General features: G+C 47.8%; 1 protein-coding gene across 1 annotated transcript; it reads right to left on the bottom strand.

Annotated features, from left to right (window-relative positions):
• Nucleotides 1–16,366: 16,366 nt before the first annotated feature.
• LOC141271598 (forkhead box protein I2-A-like) lies at nucleotides 16,367–18,761 on the bottom strand. Its single transcript, XM_073681642.1, has 2 exons — nucleotides 18,191–18,761; nucleotides 16,367–16,869 (listed from the first exon to the last, which is right to left on the bottom strand). The coding sequence occupies exons 1-2, from the start codon at nucleotides 18,759–18,761 to the stop codon at nucleotides 16,367–16,369; spliced, it is 1,074 nt and encodes a 357-aa protein (XP_073537743.1).
• Nucleotides 18,762–20,708: the final 1,947 nt, after the last annotated feature.

Below are 20,708 nucleotides of genomic sequence, written 5' to 3'. Positions count from 1 at the left end.
CCGCCCCATTGAATTGCCTGTTTTTTTCACCAACAGCTCTAGGACCAAAAACACGGTCATGTGAACGAGCACTATCTGGAAAAGTTGTCTACATCTTTGGTGGAAGTTGAAGGTGTTGGCTTCAGTGCAAACGAACCCCCGTCGGCTACTTGTCATTAATAGTGGTGCCCTCTTATGTGATAGAGGGGCTTCTTGCCACCTTTAATTTAACGGTAATGTTATGTAGAGTTTCTTGGCGTTTGTGCGACTCTCCACCCTCCGTCATCTCCTGGGATCGTGTCCCGTGCAGGGGAGGTCGTGACTCCTATTCTGATACTTTTATCCTATCTAAGTGCTTTTCTGAAGAAGTAGAGATCATTGATGTAAAATTGCTCTGAATGTGAAACCTTCCATTATAGTATTAGTGCCGCTGACTTATGGAGCTTCGTTCACCTTCAGTGTCATTTAAGACAAAAAAAAATTGCCAGGGGCATTTTAGCGTAGAGGTTTAGTGTATAGGAGACCGAGGTTAAGTCAGAGACCAAGGTGCTAAATTGAATCATGGCTGCAGGGGAATGTGTCAGAAGCAAAGCATAATCTGTTACTGATTATATGAAGTTGTCCTGTGAGGAACGTAATTAGAAACCTATGTTTTGTCTGCGATGGAGATGGGCTGTTGAGAGAATCTGCCATCAAATGCACTTGCAGATTTCAGCAGTTTGCACCAAAAGGAGATAAAGTCAAGCAATAATTTAGCAAAAAATCAGCACGGTAAAAACAAAATCAGCAGCCTCCAGATGACATTTGTTCAAATCTCATGTGGCTGCAATCTGCTGCAAACTTTCCTCATGCAAAACCACAGCATTTCACCGCGTACCAGATGTGCCGCGGTAATGACGCGCCCCCTGGGCCATGTTCTGTAGCGTTGCGCACGCGGGGAAAACCCGGAGCCGGATCTGTTGGGGGTGGTAGTCCTCGTGGCGGTGACCCGGTCCGTGCCCAGGGTGTCAAACTAAGTGGCGATGTTTTTAGTGGCAGATGTGATATTGTTCGACTACGCCACCCGTTGAATGCGGTTACGAAACCGCCGCTGCAGGGCAGACCGCTGAGGCCGGTGGTACAGTTGTGCAGCGTGGGTAGTATAACCCCCAACGGGAGGGGTATGGCCTCAGGGCAGCGGACGTGGATGATGGGGATGGTAGAATTGCACGCAGGCACCAGGAACCACTCAGAGACAGTGCGGTGTAGTTCAGGGTCTTTACTGGTGACAAAGATAGACCCTCCCGGGAGTACTGGCTAGCGGTCGGGGTCTGGTCAGTCCGTGAGCAGACAGGATCTCCCCTGGCCAGGCGGAGTTGTAGGCCTCCCCAACTAACTGTACTCTTCTTGGCTACCTTGCTAGAAGCGGGTAAAAGTAGCCCACGTCCCTGAGTGTACCGTGTGGTGCTCACCCGTATGGCCGGTGACTCGGGGCCTTCTGGTAGCCTCCGCTCCACGACGGCGGTGCTGGTCCCTTGCGTGTGACCGTGCCTTCGGGTTTCTTGGCCAGAGGACCTGAAATCCCCTGCCGGTCGGTTTCTGCTGCTGGGTATGGAACAGTCCCCACAGCCTCGGACTCCGTGTCCGGTGAGATCTCTTCAGTCCGGACGAGCTCTACAGCTTCCAGTCCCGGACTCCTTTTATCACTGCTCCCACAGAGCTCCTGTTCTTATTTTCCCTGTAACTGATCCACACCAGACCAGACTGTGTCTCTGTCTCTGTCTGTGTTCTTTTTAACCCCACCTCAGCCCCAGTTTATATAGGGGAAGTTCTTCCCCTCCCAGGACTGGGCAGGAGGAGTGGCATGCTTAGGATTCCTGACCAGGAGACCTCCCACCTGCTCACAGACGTAATATTGCTATTACTGTGGGAACCAGACCCCTGGGGTTCCACATTCCCCCCTAGTAAAATTTAGTACTCCGGGACTAAACATATTTTTGAAAACATAACAGGGTATAAACAGGAGCTATACAATAAGGAAAAACATGTTAAAGTGGTCACGGCGTGTCCGCAACCGGGTGCAATTTTTGAAACAAAAAGGGTGTCCATTTCACCAAAGAACAGGGAGCCGTAACCAGGTAGGGGTCTGTCCTGCCCCGAGTCTTTAACAGTCTATAGTCCGTTCCTGGGTTACGCTCCAAACATATATACAATAGAGTTCTAGTAAATCCACAAAAGATACCTATAAAATAACTGGAAAAACATAATTATTTACAAGCAACAGTAAACAGGTAAATATTAATAAAACAGTCTAAACACTTTAGATCCTCCAACGTACGGGCAACTGGCCTCTAGTGGCTCTAGTGGACCTACGGAGCTCACTAACTGGTCCTGCACTACAGGGTGTAGAAGCTGTCAAAGGTAAGCTGGGCAGCTGTCTACGGACTCTTTGGCTCACTAGGGGCACAGCAGGCTCACTATAAGCAGAGGGTCGATTCTCCTGGTCTGCTTGTGTGGGGTCTTCTGCCTCCTGGACCGGCTGCTCTTCCAGCTCTACCCGTTTTTCCGTAGGCACTTGGGATGCTGGCTGGAGGAAGGTGAGGACGGGTACTACAACAGCGCCATTTACTTGTGTCCAAGATCGAGGGAAGTCTCCGAGTACAGTACTGACCATCTCTTCCCTTTTCTCTGCGGGTCGAGGGTTTTCTTGATCTTCTTCAGGGTTTCGTAGCTGCTCGGGACACTTCTTCAGGTATCTCGGGAGACAATGGCTGTGGTTTCTCCTCCATCCTTACTGATTGTGCAGACTTTCGGGTTTTCATGGCTTGATGGCAGTACGGTGTACGGGTCCTTCTCCCACTGGTCGTCCAACTTGTGGAGCCGTCTTTTCCTCTTCAAGACCTGCTCTCCAGGTACCAGGGGAACAGCGGGAGCATACTGGTTGTAAGTCTTCTCCTGTCTTTCTCTTGCTTGACAGAGACTTCGCTCAACGCTCTCCTGTACTTTCCGGTACTGCTGCTGCCTCTCTGTGTCCCAGTCTGCTTCTGGTGAAGTGTCCTCGGGTGTCAGGACTCCCATATCCAGATCAACAGGCAGCTTACCAGGTCTTGCTCTCATTAGGTAAGCCGGGGTACAGTTGGTAGAACCTACAGGGATGTGGTTGTATAGGTCTACCAGATCAGGCAGCTTCTCAGGCCACAGACTGCGTTCTTCCAGGGGCAATGTTTTCAGAAGGTCTATCACCACCTGGTTCATCTTCTCGCAGAGTCCATTGGTTTGCGGATGATAGGGTGTTGTTCTTATCTTCCGGCAGCCATACAGAGTGCAGAACTCCCGGAAGACTTCCGCTTCAAAGGCAGGTCCTTGGTCCGTCAGCACCTGCTCTGGGTATCCGTGTGGACTACAGAAGTGCTGCTGGAAGGCTCTAGTTGCTGTTTGAGCCGTTAAGTCCTTGACGGGGACTACAACCAAGAACCGGGAATAGTGATCCACGATGGTTAACGCATAGACGTAGCCACTTCTGCTGGGGGTCAGTTTTACATGGTCCAAGGCTACCAGTTCCAACGGCTGCCTGGTGACGATGGACTGCAGGGGGGTCTTCTGGCTGGCACGGTCCTTCCTTCTTAGGTTGCATGGACCACAGTCTCTGCACCACCTCTCGATGGTTCCTCTCATGCCTACCCAGTGGAACCGCCCGCGCAGCAGGAACTCCAGCTTCTTCCATCCGAAGTGCCCAGCTCCGTCGTGGTATGCCTCCAGGACCATAGCCGCGTCTCTTCTTGGCACCACTACTTGCCAGACCAGTTCATGCGTCCGGGCGTTAACCATTCTGCGGCACAACTTCCCCTTGTAAAGGAACAGTCGACTCTTCTCAGCCCACAGTTGCTTGGTCTCCTCCGGAGCGTCTGGGTCAAGGGGGGCATCTGGCTGAGTCAGCATCTCCTTCACCAGTCGGACGGCGGGGTCACTGTCTTGCGTTTCTGCCCAGTTGTAATGAGGTAAGGGGTTGAACGTAGCGGATTGCTTACCCCTTACACGGTGGGAATACTGGGTAGTCCCATGACAGTGAAACGCGGGGAGTTCAACTTCTTCCAGTTCCTCTGGATCTTCCCCTACGTCCGGTAGGTTTGGCATTCTGGACAAGGCATCCGCGTTGGTATTGGAGCGTCCTGCCCGGTATTTGATCGTGAACTCATAGTTGGTCAGGCGGGCCATCCATCTCTGCTCCAGGGCACCGAGTCTTGCAGTGTCCAGGTGTGTCAACGGGTTGTTATCCGTGTACACAGTGAACCGGGAAGAGGCGAGGTAGTGCTTAAAGCGTTCGGTGACTGCCCACACCACTGCCAGGAACTCTAGCTTGAATGAGCTGTAATTCTCAGGGTTTCTTTCGGTGGGTCGCAGTTTTCGGCTGGCGTAAGCAATTACCCGTTCTCTCCCCTGCTGGATCTGGGACAGTACGGCTCCTAGCCCGATGTTACTTGCGTCGGTGTAGAGGATAAAGGGCTGGCTGTAATCCGGGTACGCCAGGATTTCATCCCCCGTGAGGGCCATCTTCAGCTGGCGGAAGTACTCTTCTTCCAGCTTCTCCCATCTGAAGGGCGGCTTCTGGTTCTTGGCCTTCCTGGACTGGCCTATCAGGAGGTCCTGCATAGGAGCTGCCTTTTTGGTGAAACCGGGAATGAATCTTCGGTAGTAGCCTACCAACCCGAGGAACTGCCGCACTTCCTTTATGCTGGAGGGTCTTGGCCATTCCTTAATCGCGGTGATCTTATCAGGGTCGGGGGCCACTCCGTCAGCACTCACCACGTGTCCCAGGTACTGCACTTTTGGTTTTAGCAGGTGACACTTCGACGGTTTCACCTTCAGACCGTAGTTTGCCAGGGCGTCAAACACCTCCGCCAGGTGTTTCAGGTGGTTCTCGTAGGTTTTGGAATAAACTATAACATCGTCCAGGTACAGCAGGACCGTCTCAAAGTTCCGGTGTCCCAGACAGCATTCCATCAATCGTTGGAAGGTTCCTGGTGCGTTGCAGAGTCCGAACGGCATGCAGGTAAACTCGCTAAGTCCCATCGGGGTGGTGAATGCGGTCTTCTCCCGGTCCGCCTCTGCTACAGGAACCTGCCAGTACCCGCTAGTGAGATCCAAAGTGGAGAAGAAGTTAGCAGATTTTAAAGCAGCCAAAGACTCCTCTATCCTTGGTAAGGGGTACGCATCTTTGTGTGTGATACGGTTGATTTTCCAGTAATCTACACACATTCTCATAGTGTTGTCTTTCTTTTTAACCAAGACTAGTGGAGCTGCCCAGGGGCTACAGCTATCCCTGATTACCCCAGCCTCCTTCATGTCTCTAAGCATCCCCTTGGCGTGTTGGTAGTGTGCAGGGGGTATGGGTCGGTATCTCTCCTTTATGGGAGGATGGTCTCCCGTGGGGATGTGGTGTTCTACCCCCTTTACTCGCCCGAAGTCTAGTGGGTGTTTACTAAACACTCTCTCGTACTCTCGAACCACCCGATGGACTCCCTGTTTCTGGTGAGCGGGTGTGGAGTCAGTACCCAAATGCAGTTGCTGACACCAGTCCTCCATTTGTTGCTTAGAGCCGTTACCTTCCTCTGGATGAGATGGAGGCAAGGGTTCCACAGACTGTACAGAATTTTGGTTGATGGTATACAATTTTTCTAGCGTAGCATACCGGGGCAGGTACACTTCCCTCTTCCCGATATTTATTATGCGAACGGGCACCCTCCCATGGCGTACATCAACCACCCCCCGTGCCGTCAAAATGGTGGGCCTACTATCTGAGTAGACTGGTTCTACCATTGCCTGGTAATCTCTACCTCTCAGACCAATAGCTGCCCGGCACCAAATCATCATTTCACTTTTCGGGGGCATGGCAATAGGGAAAGGGTCACACATTCTCACGCTACCTATCTCACCACCGGAGAGTTCCACCTGTTGCCGTCGCATCAGTGCCCGGATCTCTTTTTGGAGCACTCGCTGCTGACCGGAGCTGGCGTTCTTGGCAACCTGCTGTAAAATGAGAATCACCTCTGCAAGACAATTTTCAATCACATTAGTTCCTAGAGTTATCTTTGGGTGACTCTCGAGCTTGTCAATGTCTACAATGATCAGTCCCTGTGCTGCCAGTTCGACTTTACCGATTTTAATGGTCATCTCTTTAAATCCGATCTGTGGCACGGGCTGACCATTGCTGGCGATGATACTCAAGTCGTCGTCTGGGTAGCGGGTTATATCCGAGTCATTCCAGTACTGCTTGAAGAGCACGTACGGGATGGTGGTGACCTGTGACCCGGTGTCAAGTAGGGCACTCATAGGAATGCCATCCAGTACTACAGGCAAGACTGGACGTCCTCCCACGTATTTGTCACGCCAGTTCGATGGGCCTGGTGATCTTATTCCTAGGGGTTGGCCCTCTACCCCAGGTTGTGCCAGTTTAAAGGACAGTACCTTGCCATATGTCCGGGTTGATTGCAGCGGCGGCAGATGGGTTGTCCGTCCTCGTTGTATCGGTCGCTGGGTCTTCCTCTTTCCGGTGGGGTCCTCCTTGGTCGGCGCCACGGGATATCCTCCGGTCCGGATGCCAGCTGGATCTTCCCTGGAGTAGAAACCTGTAAAGACTGCACAGTTCGGGTTAGCGCGGCCACGCTTTTAGTTAGCTCTTGGACCTGATGGTGCAGGTCTGTAGCCGGGTCATTGTTTAAAGCCTGCGCATCAGCTCCCACAGGCCCTGCCGACAAGGGCGCCGCCTCCTGGTGGTAAGTGGTAGCAGGGCGTTTGTGGGTCACAGCGCCACCTGGTGCCGGTTCTCGGAGCACCCGGATGGCTCTGTCCTTGAACTGTGCAAAGTCCAGATGAGGGTCCTGTAAGGCCATTGCCCGCAACTGGGTTCGGTGGGCATTGCAATGTAGACCCTCTATAAATTGTTCAGTCAACAGTTTGTCTTCGTTCCCCACGCCGTCAGGGTCGGCCTGCTTAATGGCTCTCAGGGCCTCTTGTAGGTTTAGTGCATAGTCCCTTATATTCTCATGTGCTCGCTGCTTGCACCCGTAGAATCTAAGCTTGATCTCGGCTGAGGTACGGGTATCAAAGGTGTCCTTCAGCCGGGCTAGTATCTCTGTGACAGTCCTCCTTCTCCCAAGTGGCCAGGACTTTATCTCCCTTAGGGCTGCCCCTGTTAATTGAGCCACCAGGATGCTCACTTTTTGCTCTTCTGTGAGGGGGTACACCTGGAAGAGGCTATCCAGCCTTTCTCTGAAGTCATTTAGGGTATGTGACTCCCCTGAGTACTGGGGTAGCCAGGCTGCCCCCGGGATGTAGGGCATGGTGAAAGGCATGACCGCAGCAGCGGTGGTGCTGGCGGTGGCTGTAGCAGTGAAGCTCTCCTCCGTATCCGACATCCTCCTCCCCCCTAGTGGACCGTGGCCTACCTTGCGATGACCCTCTTCCGTAGGCCGCGGCTCCGCAGTGGATCGTCAGGGTTGAGGACCTTCCGTCGCGCTCCTGTGACGTTGGCGTCTGCTGGGCTCCTTCCAGGACCTTACGCAACGTCCGGACGTGAGGCGGGGCTTCAGTTCTCGCGCGCTTTCAGAGTCCACGCCCCTCTTCTTCCCGCGCGGCGTCCTCGAGATGGCGTCCAATGGCGGGAAAACTCCACGGATGGCGGGAAGAAGGCAAAAGATGGCCTCGGATGGCGGGAAAACTCCACGGATGGCGGGAAGAAGGCAAAAGATGGCGTCGGATGGCGGGAATCTTCACCACAGGTAAGTTTAACAGTCTTTTTCAGGCACGCAGTACCCGGTGGTTGCGGGCACGAGATCCTGCCGACTACGCCAAAAGTTGACGCGCCCCCTGGGCCTGTGCTGCTTCTGCTGCGCAGGGGGATACCCGGAGCCGGATCTGCTGGGGGTAGTAGTCCTCGTGGCGGTGACCCGGTCCGTGCCCAGGGTGTCAAACTAAGTGGCGATGTTTTTAGTGGCAGATGTGATATTGTTAGACTACGCCACCCGTTGAATGCGGTTATGAAACCGCCGCTGCAGGGCAGACTGCTGAGGCCGGTGGTACAGTTGTGCAGCGTGGGTAGTATAACCCCCAACGGGAGGGGTATGGCCTCAGGGCAGCGGACGTGGATGATGGGGATGGTAGAATTGCACGCAGGCACCAGGAACCACTCAGAGACGGTGCGGTGTAGTTCAGGGTCTTTACTGGTGACAAAGATAGACCCTCCCGGGAGTACTGGCTAGCGGTCGGGGTCTGGTCAGTCCGTGAGCAGACAGGATCTCCCCTGGCCAGGCGGAGTTGTAGGCCTCCCCAACTAACTGTACTCTTCTTGGCTACCTTGCTAGAAGCGGGTAAAAGTAGCCCACGTCCCTGAGTGTACCGTGTGGTGCTCACCCGTATGGCCGGTGACTCAGGGCTTTCTGGTAGCCTCCGCTCCACGACGGCGGTGCTGGTCCCTTGCGTGTGACCATGCCTTCGGGTTTCTTGGCCAGAGGACCTGAAATCCCCTGCCGGTCGGTTTCTGCCGCTGGGTATGGAACAGTCCCCACAGCCTCGGACTCCGTGTCCGGTGAGATCTCTTCAGTCCGGACGAGCTCTACAGCTTCCAGTCCCGGACTCCTTTTATCACTGCTCCCACAGAGCTCCTGTTCTTATTTTCCCTGTAACTGATCCACACCAGACCAGACTGTGTCTCTGTCTGTGTTCTTTTTAACCCCACCTCAGCCCCAGTTTATATAGGGGAAGTTCTTCCCCTCCCAGGACTGGGCAGGAGGTGTGGCATGCTTAGGATTCCTGACCAGGAGACCTCCCACCTGCTCACAGACGTAATATTGCTATTACTGTGGTAACCAGACCCCTGGGGTTCCACAGTAAAGTTTCCACAAGTCTACACTGCAGCTTTGGGGACAGATTTTCATGCAGATTTTCTGCTGTTGATCGGACAAACTGATAAAAGAAAAAAAAAAATCTGTATACTTGCCATCTCAATCTTCTTCCAAGTTTACACTAGACTGAACTACAGAAATAAAAGGTCGTGACAGTGAAGAATATGGGAAAAAGTGATTTATAGCAAATCCTTGCTGATTTTGCAGCAAAAAAACAAATGACAGAAATCAGCATTTACATGTGAAAATTTTTATCAGATGTTTTCAACTCTCTTCCATCTTGCTGCTACTGCAATCTGAAAATCAGGTGGAAAATTCTGCAGCGTTTTCATCCTGTGCGGCTGTTAAATATGATTATACCTGTAAATGTGGCGCGTGTATGCCTTTCATTCACAGGCATCAAACAGAGATCTAAAAGTTATGAGGTACTGAAACAAAAGTATACTGTAAATTATAAAATGAGGACTTTATCCTTAAAAGGGTATTACCATTTTAGCAAATAAAGCTTATTTTTTAGCATAAATGTTAACTTTTTTGTAAGTTATTAGAGCAGTAAATATAAATGTATCATCATTTTAGGGTATGTGCACACGATGCAGAAATGAAGCAGAAAATTTCTGCATCATTTCTGCATCTCCCTGGCAGAAAAAACGCATGCAGATTGTGCATGCGTTTTTCCTGCAGAATACATGCGGATCCACATGCAGATTCACATGCGTTTCCGCATGCAGATTGACAAGCGCTTTCCAGGCGATTTTAGCATCACCTGGAAAGTGCTTGATAACTAGGTCACACTATATAAATCCATGCAAACAGCATGGATTTATACAGTGTGAACCGAGAGAGTGTATATACTTACCTCTGATGGCCCGCGCTGTCCTGCTCACTCCGTTCTCCCGGCTGCCGGCAACTTTGAATTGAAAGACCTGCCGACGTCAGCGTCACGTGACCCGTCACATGACTCTGACGTCACCGCAGGTCCTACAACTCACTGCAAGTGCCGGGAACCAAGCGGGAGCGCTGCGCGGGCCGACAGAAGGTAAAATACATTTATTTTTTATTTTATTCTTCTTTTTACAGCTTTTTTAATGGTACCTGGGTGTGGATGAGACTCTCCTCTCCTCCACACCCGGGTACCATCCGCACATTAGAACGCACCAATTACGCAAGTACAAATGCAGTCTTGCGGAATTGGCGCGTTCTAATGCAAGTCAATGGCGGCGAAATCGCCGCGTTTCCGCAAAATTAATTGACATGCTGCGGATTTTTGACCGCAGCGTTAACGCTGCGGAAAAATCCGCATCATGGGCACAGCACATGCGGATTTCCATTGGGGAACATTGCTGCCCTTCTACCATGCGTTTTTCATGCGTTTCCGCGGCGTTTACGCAACTGCAAAAACGCCGCGGAAACGCATGAAATACGCATCGTGTGAACACAGCCTAAAAGACATCTCTGCTGGCAGTCATTTTAAATGTTTACTCGCAATATTTAAAAGGCCATGTACCCCTTCACCCAAATTTAGCTTTTTGTTAATTTGCTTCCTAAATGTAAAGTGAAGCAACTTTCTGAATATCCTTCATTAAAAAAAAAAAAGTTCTACCATTTTGCTGCTGCAGTGTCTGTAAATCCTTTAATCTAGCCAAGAGCTCTGCAAAGTGGATACAAATCTGTCAGAGCTCCTGCTCATTTCTGATTGCTCTCCATCTCCTTCCTCAGCATTAGGGCACGTTTGCAAGACCACATTTTCAATCCGAATGTTATTTGTGAAAAAAATAAAAATTTAGACTCATCTGCATTGCTCCTCAGACTCAGACCGAAATATTGTTGTGTGTACAAGCCCTTACTGATAGCAGGAGGGAAGGGGTTGTGTATCTCAGGGAAGGTATAGAAAACAGACTTTAAACTAGGACGAAAGCACATGGATGAAGAGATAACTACAGTATTAGAGCTCTACTGATACATGAAAGCAAGTCAATCCAGCATTACCCTGAATACAGACCTCAAAATCCAACCTATATTACTGGGAAAGACAATCCCATCACAGAAAAATCTGAAACTTGGATCGAGCTGCAAACTGGTTATCAGGGGCTCTCAAAATGAACGAAAGAATTAAGAATGTACCCTGAAACTTTATATTGCAATTTACAGGTAACAAAAAAATGTTTTTTGGGTCAAAAAGTCCATAGACTTTAAAGCGTATGTGTAGATGGAGCCTTTTTGTCAAGTTTTCAGAACAGAAACGCAGTTTTTGAAGAGAATTTGGAGAGTTTCTGCTCCAAAAAACTCCTTGTAAAAACTCTGTGCGCACAAAGCCTAAGGCAGGGATGTCAAACTGAAATACAGAGAGGGCCAAAATTAAAAACTTTGACAAAGTCGTGGGCCAAACTTAATATTGGTTTAAAAAAAAAAGTCTACAATTGAGTAAGTTTTTCCTTATCAAATATAAGGATGAACCTTTTCATATGGAAACAAACGTAATTGAGTTGTCCCATGAGCAAAGTATATTTTAATTAATAAATCTTAAGAGTCAGTTCACATGACTGGAGCATTGGGTATTTCCTCGTGGGCAGGGGCATACATAAAAATCATGGGGCCTCATAGCAAAGTTCTAATTGCCTCTCCCCAAAAAAAACCTTAATAATTGATCGGGGTCACGGAAGATTGCTCTCATAAGGTTTGATGCCAAAAAAGTGCCCCCTAAACAATAGGATACCCCACATGCACGGTATAATGACCCCACTGTACCCCCCAAAACACTCAGCAAGGTATGGTGACTCCCAACAGTATGATGCCCCAAATGATCCCCACACAGCCCTCCATACAGTATAATGGGCCCCACCTCTCCTTGTTCCCCCGCTGCTCCTGTCTCGGCAGTCAGCTCTATGAAGCTCTTTATTGCTCGGTACAGCGGGCGCGAAATAGTGACATCATCGCACCCTTTGTGCTGAGAAGGTAGACGCAGAGGGAGAATAAAGAGGAAGGGAGCGGGCGGCTTCCCTCTTCCATCATTGCTTTCAACTGTATTGGCATCCAGGATGCCAATTCATCTGAAAAGTGCAATGTGTGGTTTTTCAAGTAGAAACCATTTCAGGAAACATTCATTTATTGGTGATTTTTTTGGTGGAGCTTCTTGCAGCCTTTTGATTGCACAGCGTCTATTTTGTAGCGGTGTGCATCAGGATCCGCTTCAAAGAAGTGACATGCACTTCCCTCCCCCACTCAATTAAGCATTTTTCAAGAGTGGGGAAAAAAAAATCCTCTATATTTTAACAGGAAAGAAGAAGATCAACATTGAAATAGGAAGAGTCTTTCATTTGTTTTTTTTTAAGGTGATTTTTGTCTTTTTTGCCGCTGATCTCCAAAAAAAAAAAAAAAACCCTCTTGAAAAAATACTTCACAGTACAGCAGGGGTACAGTTAGGGTTCAGGCAACCAGGTCACGTGCTCTGGGTGTTAAGTACCAAGGTGGCACTTGGCCTTGCCCATTGTATTTAGAAAGAGGGCTAATGTGGCAAAATGAAAAATTTTGTTCTGGGTGCATGAAAGCCTAGCTCTGTAGTACAGTTATCAGAGATCTGTTTGCATTTAGTAAATGATATAATTAGTGCATTGGATATTTGCATTCAGTAAAGTACCGCAGTTGCTGATACAGACAGGTTACACGGCCGGGGTCTATATTTACAGTCAGGGGCGGCTGCAGCTGGTACAATGCTTTGAAAAAAAAAAAAAATCAATAAATAATGTGCCAGCCTGTCATGCCCTTACCAGTCCATGGCACTGTGACTACCCCTGACAATAACCGGTTGTAAACCTCAGCATTCAGGACGGCAGCAATTACAGAGCTCCCCTGCAGGGATCCGGATTTATTGAGACGCTCCATTAAATTCCAATTTTTTTTTCTTCCATCACAATCACTGACATCTTCTTACAGAGAAACACAAAGAATTATTATAATTTTCATTTCGGGGGATGGAGAACACAAAACAACAACACAATGTGTGAACACTGAGGCGGGTGAGCTCCTACACGCAATGAATTACATCATCGGGTCTGGCGCAAGTATCAAAGAAAGCGGAGTAAATATTATGATCAGTGGATAATTAACTGTAACGCAACCAGTTATTGGTGTCACAGATGGTCAGTGAGGGACTGCAGCCCCGAACGCGTGAGTGTGCGACCGGCGGACAGTGAAAGACTGGATGTCCTGAGCCCAAGAAGTGGCCTAGAAGTTGCATCACTTGGGGGAAACTACAGGTTCTCCTTAACCCCTGCAACAGTTATTCTCCAAAAAACAAGCCATCTCCTATCCATTGGATGGGGAATGACTTACCGATCACTGGTGGTCCGACCTCTGGGACCTGAGAACAGGGCTGTAGAAATGGTGTACATCCACAATCTCCACTACGTTCATTGTCTATAGGTCTAGCCAAGAGCCGCGTATGCACATATCTGCTACATTCAGGACGTTCTGAAGACTTTATCTTGGGATTGCTGTAGTCCTAGCAGTTGGATCAACAAGTTATTCTCTATCCAATTGATAAGGTATAACTTTTTTTGACCAACCAATTTCACGTTGCATTGCTCCAGTTCCGTAGCCAGTTTATCTTTTACAGTAGGTCTTCTTGGTGGACAGATGCCTTAGGCATTCATCCCACCTGCAGCCTATAACAAGGCGTGTACCTCCCGAGTGTACGCACCTGACAGTGGACACTAACAGTGTATGTGGCGCCCTGCTGCGCACGGGTGCCACAGAACCCAGTAGGGTGCATGGATGGACTTCTCCACAAGAGGCCCTCACACATTCACACACCTCCACCCTACCACCTCAGACCAGCAGAGGGAGCCCGTTAGGGATATATATAGGGAGGGTGGAGCCAGGCAGCTCAGTCAGAAGTGTGTTTAGAATTTAGTGTGCTCAGTGAGAGAGCAGCACGCAGGCTGCTGTGTGAGGCAAGTTGAGGCCTACAGCACGCACTGAAGCCTAGTGAGGGCCCCGAGTGTGGCCGAAGGCGAGAGGAAAGGAGAGAGGAGTGAGGGGGCAGAGGAGAGTACCAGGCTCACCCCGAAGTATACACTGGACACCGGGTCCACGCCTACAGGGACCTTCACACCCAGTAGGGACCACCGGATACCTGGAGGACTACAAGTCCCAGGCCAACCAATGCTGACTACAGTAACAGGGCTAGGAGTCACGGAGGCCCCAGCGTCCAGGGAGAGTGACATCCAGGAGAAGGCCCTACCACCAGGTCAGCAGGTGCAAGAGAGAGAGAGACAGTAATTAAGCCAGGCCTAGCTCCAGGCAGGTCAGAAGCTTAGCAAGTGGAAGCAATGGATCAGGAGGCCCTATACCCGCTCACTGAGGAGAGTCCAGAAGTGCACCCTGCGTATCGAGTACCCTGGACCATACCTGCATCAAGACCAGTAAAGGTACCGAAGCGAACCCCCGTGTGAGTGTCCGTCATTTCTTCCTGAACAGTCCTGGCCGTCTCTCCCCTGCACCACCATCCATTACCCCACGCTGCCCTGAGGCCCGCGCCACCTGTGGGGAGCCGTTCCATCATAAGCTGCCCTAACATCTGCCTCAGAGGACTGCTCCGCAGCGGCAGCTCCCTTTGGCCGCATTCCACAGGTGGCGTCACGAACACTTCACAAATCCCCTATAAATAATCCCCCTTTTTATTGACCGCCCGGGGTCACGGACCGGGCCAGCCACCGTGATATCCCTCATACCAGCATCCATAGACCCGGTTGCCGAGTACCCCACGGCCCTGGGGGCGCGTCATGTACAGGAAGAGGAGACCAGGTGATCAGTGATTGAGTCCTATCAGAAGGTTTCAACTTTCATCTTGAATTGATAGGATACTAAACAATATGATGAACAGTGTTGAAATTTTTCATGTAAAGAAATTTTTTTTTTTTTTCTCGAAGAAAATTGGGTCCTAGAAAGGATTTTGCTCAATGTATTTACACACAACATGATCAGCACAGAGTTGTTTTGCGCGAGATCAAGCTACACTGTTCTTTATAAAAACGGTTATGCATGGTAATATTGGTTATAAACTGGACTGCAAAAACCTAAAGAGGTTGGTTCAAGGGTGGCTATAAAGAACGTTAACTAAACTGCAGGACAGGCACCGCTCTGTTAGCATCTAGTCTTGTGACACCTGCCCTACCGGAAGAGTAAGGGTGCTTTCACATTGCATTTTGTCATACTCTCAGTGGTCCCATGGGGCTTATGTCTACTACATCTGGGTGTCCGCCTCCAGTAGGCGTATAAGCCCGAAAATGATGCATGACAGCGCACACGTTCATGGTGTCGGCACCATTATAGTCTATGGCCCCGTCGGCACATACGCCCAAATCCAGTTTTCCAGGAGGGGTTTGGACTTAAGCCCCGATGGGACAACCGAACATGTAACAAAATGTAATGTGAAAGCACCCTAAATCAGGAGGAGGACACAGGTAGCAGAAGAGCACAGCTGGTCCAGTAGCCAGGTTTTTAATTTTTGAATTACCCTCAGCAAAGGAAAAAAAATATATATATTATTCAGATAAGCAACATAAGTCTTTCCTGTTTTGCAAATAAAAGCGTTGCATCTTATGGTGCAGGGCACTTACAACCATTTTCATTGTTGGATGAGTATACAGGCAATTTATCCACAATTTGCAAACAATACTGAGGATGAACAATCTCATGCAAGTATGATCTATTCAGCATGAGGGACACCTTCAGCAACACTGACTCATTCAATGAAATATACTGTATGACCATTGACTGTGCGCTTATATGACCAGGATTAGGATTAGGATTAGAAGGATGAACATGCAAATGCCGGAAAAAAAAAATTTTGGACACCCACATTAAAGCAATTAAAGACAAATGCACTTATCCAAAAAAATCTACTTTATGTTCCGTGAAATGCAAAAATATATCTTTTGAATATAGTCTCTTACAAAGGTTAAAAATTCTAAAAATACAGAAAAAAACCCTACAACATAGATGAACTACAAATGTTTCAGAAACACCATACGAGCAGAGCGCTAACAAACTGTCCATGTCTGGGTAAGTCCTCACAGATTGTCCTGGGTAGAGAAAAGCTTTGTAGGGTCAATTGGGAATTATTTTAGGATATATAGGAGCCACAATACACCACATAGTGTGAATGCACATTGAGCCATATTTCACCAATAAACATTGTGAATACAGTTTGTTAACTTGAGCCCCCATTCTAGAACCCACTACAAAATTAGAAGGTGGACACCAGTTGACCCTAAACTACAGTTTCATGCCACTTGGGCCAATAACCAGCTTATGAGGTATGGTCATGAAAACCCAAACATGTCTGCAGATGGGCCGACCACCCCCTAATGTATTGGCCAGAATAGATCAGCTTCCAAACAAGTCTCTACTTTATGACTGTCCGCAACATATATTCAGTGGGTACTCCAAGAGAAAGTAGCGTACAGAGTAAAAACAGTTCCAGAAATAATTCAATAAAGTCTTCTTCACACCTCCGCTTTCCGATTATTTAGCATGTGATTCCCATGTAGAGGGTCGATGAGGGATGAGCACAGGCTACTCAGATTGGTTGGGTAACGCCAAGGCTTGAAGTTGGGTTGAGCAATAGATTCTCCAGCTAGTGAGGAGTTGTGGTCGTCAGTGGGGTAACTAAGTGGGGCAAGTTCTGTGAAATAACAGTTGGGAGGTGAGAAGTAATCACTGGGCTGCGAGGATGCCCTATTACCCCTCATTATATTTAATGCGGATGTGAAGTTGGCAAAGCAAGGGCTCGTGTCCAAAGGTGGTGAAGATGCTGGAGAAGGCTTCATTTTATTGGCTGGAGTTCCCGCAAGGCTGTCCGACCTAAGGGAGATCACTTTCTTTTTGTCGTCACCTAGCTTTTTAGACGGTTTACTTCCATTGTCACAATTTTTCCTCTTTCGTTTGAAATTGCCGTTATCGAACATCTTATCGCAGCTTGGATCGAGAGTCCAGTAATTTCCTTTCCCTGTGGAAACAGGAACAAGGAACTTGGTGAGAAAAACCATAATAAAGCCATGTTCACAGGTTTTTTTTGACCATACCCATTTCAAAATCTTTCTTAAACATGCATACAAAAAAAAAAAAAAAAAAAGACTAGTGGAAAAAGGAAAGGGGAGAGTGGTGGGGTAAAAGAAGAAACAATGTGCAGTCAGTTTACATTTGAGTTTTTTTACTAGTTTGCATTTAAAAGAGCCATGATTTTAAGGTGTTTTTGTAATTTTCTCTTTTTCACATACCTATGGGAAGCAAAAATAAAAATTCACACCTGGTGTGCCCACGTGTAGGGGGGTAATAAGGGCCCCATGGGGCTAAAAAATAAACTAATTAAAAACTATGCACTATTTACCACCCATTTTTCTTTTGACTTTCTCATTGCGTGGCCAATGTGTGTGGGCGGGGGGGGGAATTCTTTTCTTTGTATGTTGCTGCCCGTCTATAATTGGTCATTCTCACACAACAGAATAAGAACACACCGAAATCTAAACTTTACAAGCCAATATCTATGCAATGGGTAGACACAGAAAAAAAAAAAAACACTACATTTTCCTCAGCTCTGAAACAGTTTATTCATGATGTGGCCAGTTTAATGCTAAAATTAGTAAAAAGGTCCTCTTTAAAAAGGGGTAATCTAGCACCCTTCGCTTCCATATCAGGTGGTTGAGTGGGGCCTGTGATATCTATAAGCGGCCGGTATCATGCTCCGGTCTTATTATAATAGGACCAGTGCATGACCTCACTAGCCCTGCTCAGAACCGGATGCAGAAGCGCATGGTGTTGGATTACCCCTTAAATATAGCTCAGGGTCCCGAACGGGAAACTGTTAGCTTCATGTGCGCACAGACTTAAGAATGACTATTGCTCTGTGACCCCGCAAAGGTCTATACATTTCATACACAACATGTAATATTTAAACTACATTTGGTGGAGCTGTATAGCAATTTAACGCCTCAATATGGACCTCGATTTCAAAACTCATTATAGTTAACGGTTCTGAGCCTGAAAGAGCTGCTAATAGGAAACAATAGCACAAAGAAAGTTTACAAAAAAAAAAAAAACACACACTCTTAGCAATCACTTAAATCTAGCCATTAGCACAATGGTCTCCCACATCTGACAGGACTACAGCTCCCAGGGTCTGTCTAGAGATGCTTGAACCTGTAGTTTCCCAAACATTATGTGAAAAATTACCCCAAAATATTTGGATAATGAAAGCCATGCTCCGGCAGTAACAATTTACAGATACATTCGAAAATAGATTCTGAGGTGCCCTAAAAAGGACCACTTACCTGGATCGCTGTCATCCCTGGCCACCTTCTTGAAGCAGTCGTTGAGGGATAAGTTGTGTCTGATGGAGTTCTGCCAGCCGGCCTTGCTCTTCCTATAGAAGGGGAACTTGTCAACCACATAGTTATAGATTTGACTGAGAGTCAGCTTCTTCTTGGGTGCGTTCTGAAGAGCCATAGCTATTAGAGCAGAGTAGGAGTAAGGTGGCCTCACTGTTTGGATCATGTCATCATGGTTTAGATGAGTCAACCAGGGCGTCTCTGCCATTCCATACTCAGCAGAAGGAGTCAAGAATTGGGCTTGGCCGTTGGCATAGCCATTTGGCAAATATCTGGAGCCATTCCCATTGAGGTATGAAGGATTAAACGCTAAGCCACCAAAACACCAATATGGGTCGGAATTTGGCTTTGGATAGTTGGTTACACCAAACACTGAAGATGACCTCTGAGGCTGGTGCAGATTCTGCTGATGTAAGTTGAAGTAGTCTCCGGAGAAAACCTCCATGTCTGTTAAATCCTGAGTATAGGAATGTCCCGGCTGGGAACTGGATGCTTGCTGCCCAAAGGCATTCATGCTGATTCCTAAGTGCTGCTTGTTTGGGAGAGGGAATAGGACTTGTCCTCAGCCTCCTAATGATCTCCAAGCTGGGAAGTTGCATTGAAGTAATGACCTGCTTAGCTTACAGGGAGTTTACAATCAAGCCCCAAAGTAGCTGAAACAGTTTATGAAGCCAGTGCCGCCCCAGCCCTCCCCTTATCAGGACACGTCTCTGGTATTCACTGTCTATAAGGGTCTTATTTCCATGCAGTGAATACAGTTCATCCTATACCTGGCTCATCTTTTACTTAGTGCTTAGGGTTAGATTCAACAATGTGATTATGCAAGTTTTCTGACTGAGCGGTTGATCTACGAAATCCCTTGCAAGTATGCGTACAAGCATATTAGAAAAAGTGGGCAGAAACAGCTTATTTGTATGGCTGCGTTCAGATGTTGAGTATTTGGTGCAGATTGTACAATTTCTGTATTAAAATTCGTGCATATTTCCCGCATTTATTTATGCATTTCTATTTGCATATTTTGTTGCAGAAAAGCAACCAAACAACGCCAAAACAGCGGTTTAACTAGAGAATTTAGTTTTCCCATTGAATTGAAATTGTAAAATTTAAACCAAAAAGGTGCATTTATACAATAGATATAGACATTTTTACTTGGATTCTTGACAAAAAAAATGCAGCGTGTGAATGAGATAATGATAAAACGTATCCACTTTTCTGGTTATGTAAAACACGTGTGTAAAATATGCACCAAATTCTGAATGTGTGAACCCAGGCTATGAGATCTGAACTGGAATTACCACATTTATATTTCATATACTGGTCTTTGGGAATGATTGTCGCACTGTTTATAACTTTTCCTTCAAAGGCCTCATTCACAATTCACATCAGTGATTTTTCTAAAATTTTTTTACTGATTTTCATCAGTGTTTAGCCGGTGTGTCAGATTTTGTGATCAGATTTTCATCAGTGATTTTATTATATAAAGCTTTTCCTCCCCATTGTAATGTTAAAAATAGAAAACACATGAATGACGTCCCTGTGCTGTCCACGATTTTTGTATTGGTGAGTTTATTCTATGACTTAGGATTTAAAAAAATGTTCACGTCTCCATTTGTTTTTTAGGACCAAACAGTCCTAGATGCCATGAAAAATGGACGTCTGAATGACACCTAAGCGCACATGTAGATGAACGTCTTCTTAGTCCAGCTGATGTCTGTGTGGAAAACAGACAATATATAGAACCAACGTTAGCCTATGTGTGATAGTACACATAAGGCTATTCTCCATATAGCGGGAAACAATGGAAAGGTTCTATCTCCGCACTGTCCCTCACGCTGCCCCCATCTCCGCACTGTCCCTCACGCTGCCCCCATCTCCGCACTGTCCCTCACGCTGCCTCTTCACTCCATCCCCCTGTCCATACTGCTCCCTCTTTAAGCGGTGCCTCCTCTCCACAGCCTACAGCCACCCAACAGACCGTATGATGGCCCATATCCACCTATACACAGTATGATGTCCCCACAGTACCTTTCTCCATACAATATATGATGCCATCATGCTTGGGCCACATATTACAAAAAATCTTATACTGACCATATCCTAGTTCCAGTCCACCGCAACCTCTGTCTTCTTGTTTGGCTTGTCTCACAGTGGGCCAGCACCAGTGGTGCAATGCAGTGATATCATCACACAGCCCGACATCCCTTGCACGGCACTGGCCTCCGACAGATCAGAGGCCAGAAGTAACTCACAACCTGCCGGATTAAAGCCCCCGTCTCACATAGCGAGATCGCTGCTGTGTCACGGTTTTGGTGACGCAACAGCGACCTCACCAGCGATGTCGCTATGTGTGACACTTTGCAACGATCAGGCCCCTGCTGTGAGGTCGCTGATCGCTGCAAAGTGTCCTGGACCATTGTTTGGTCGTTGCCATCCCGCTGGTCAGCACACATCGGTGTGTGTG

This window comes from Phyllobates terribilis, unplaced genomic scaffold, assembly GCF_046119375.1.
Source record: "Phyllobates terribilis strain yellow unplaced genomic scaffold, ASM4611937v1 Scaffold_5__5_contigs__length_657084704, whole genome shotgun sequence".
Taxonomy (NCBI): Eukaryota; Metazoa; Chordata; class Amphibia; order Anura; family Dendrobatidae; genus Phyllobates; species Phyllobates terribilis.
This window is presented reverse-complemented; position numbering and strand designations above follow the sequence as displayed.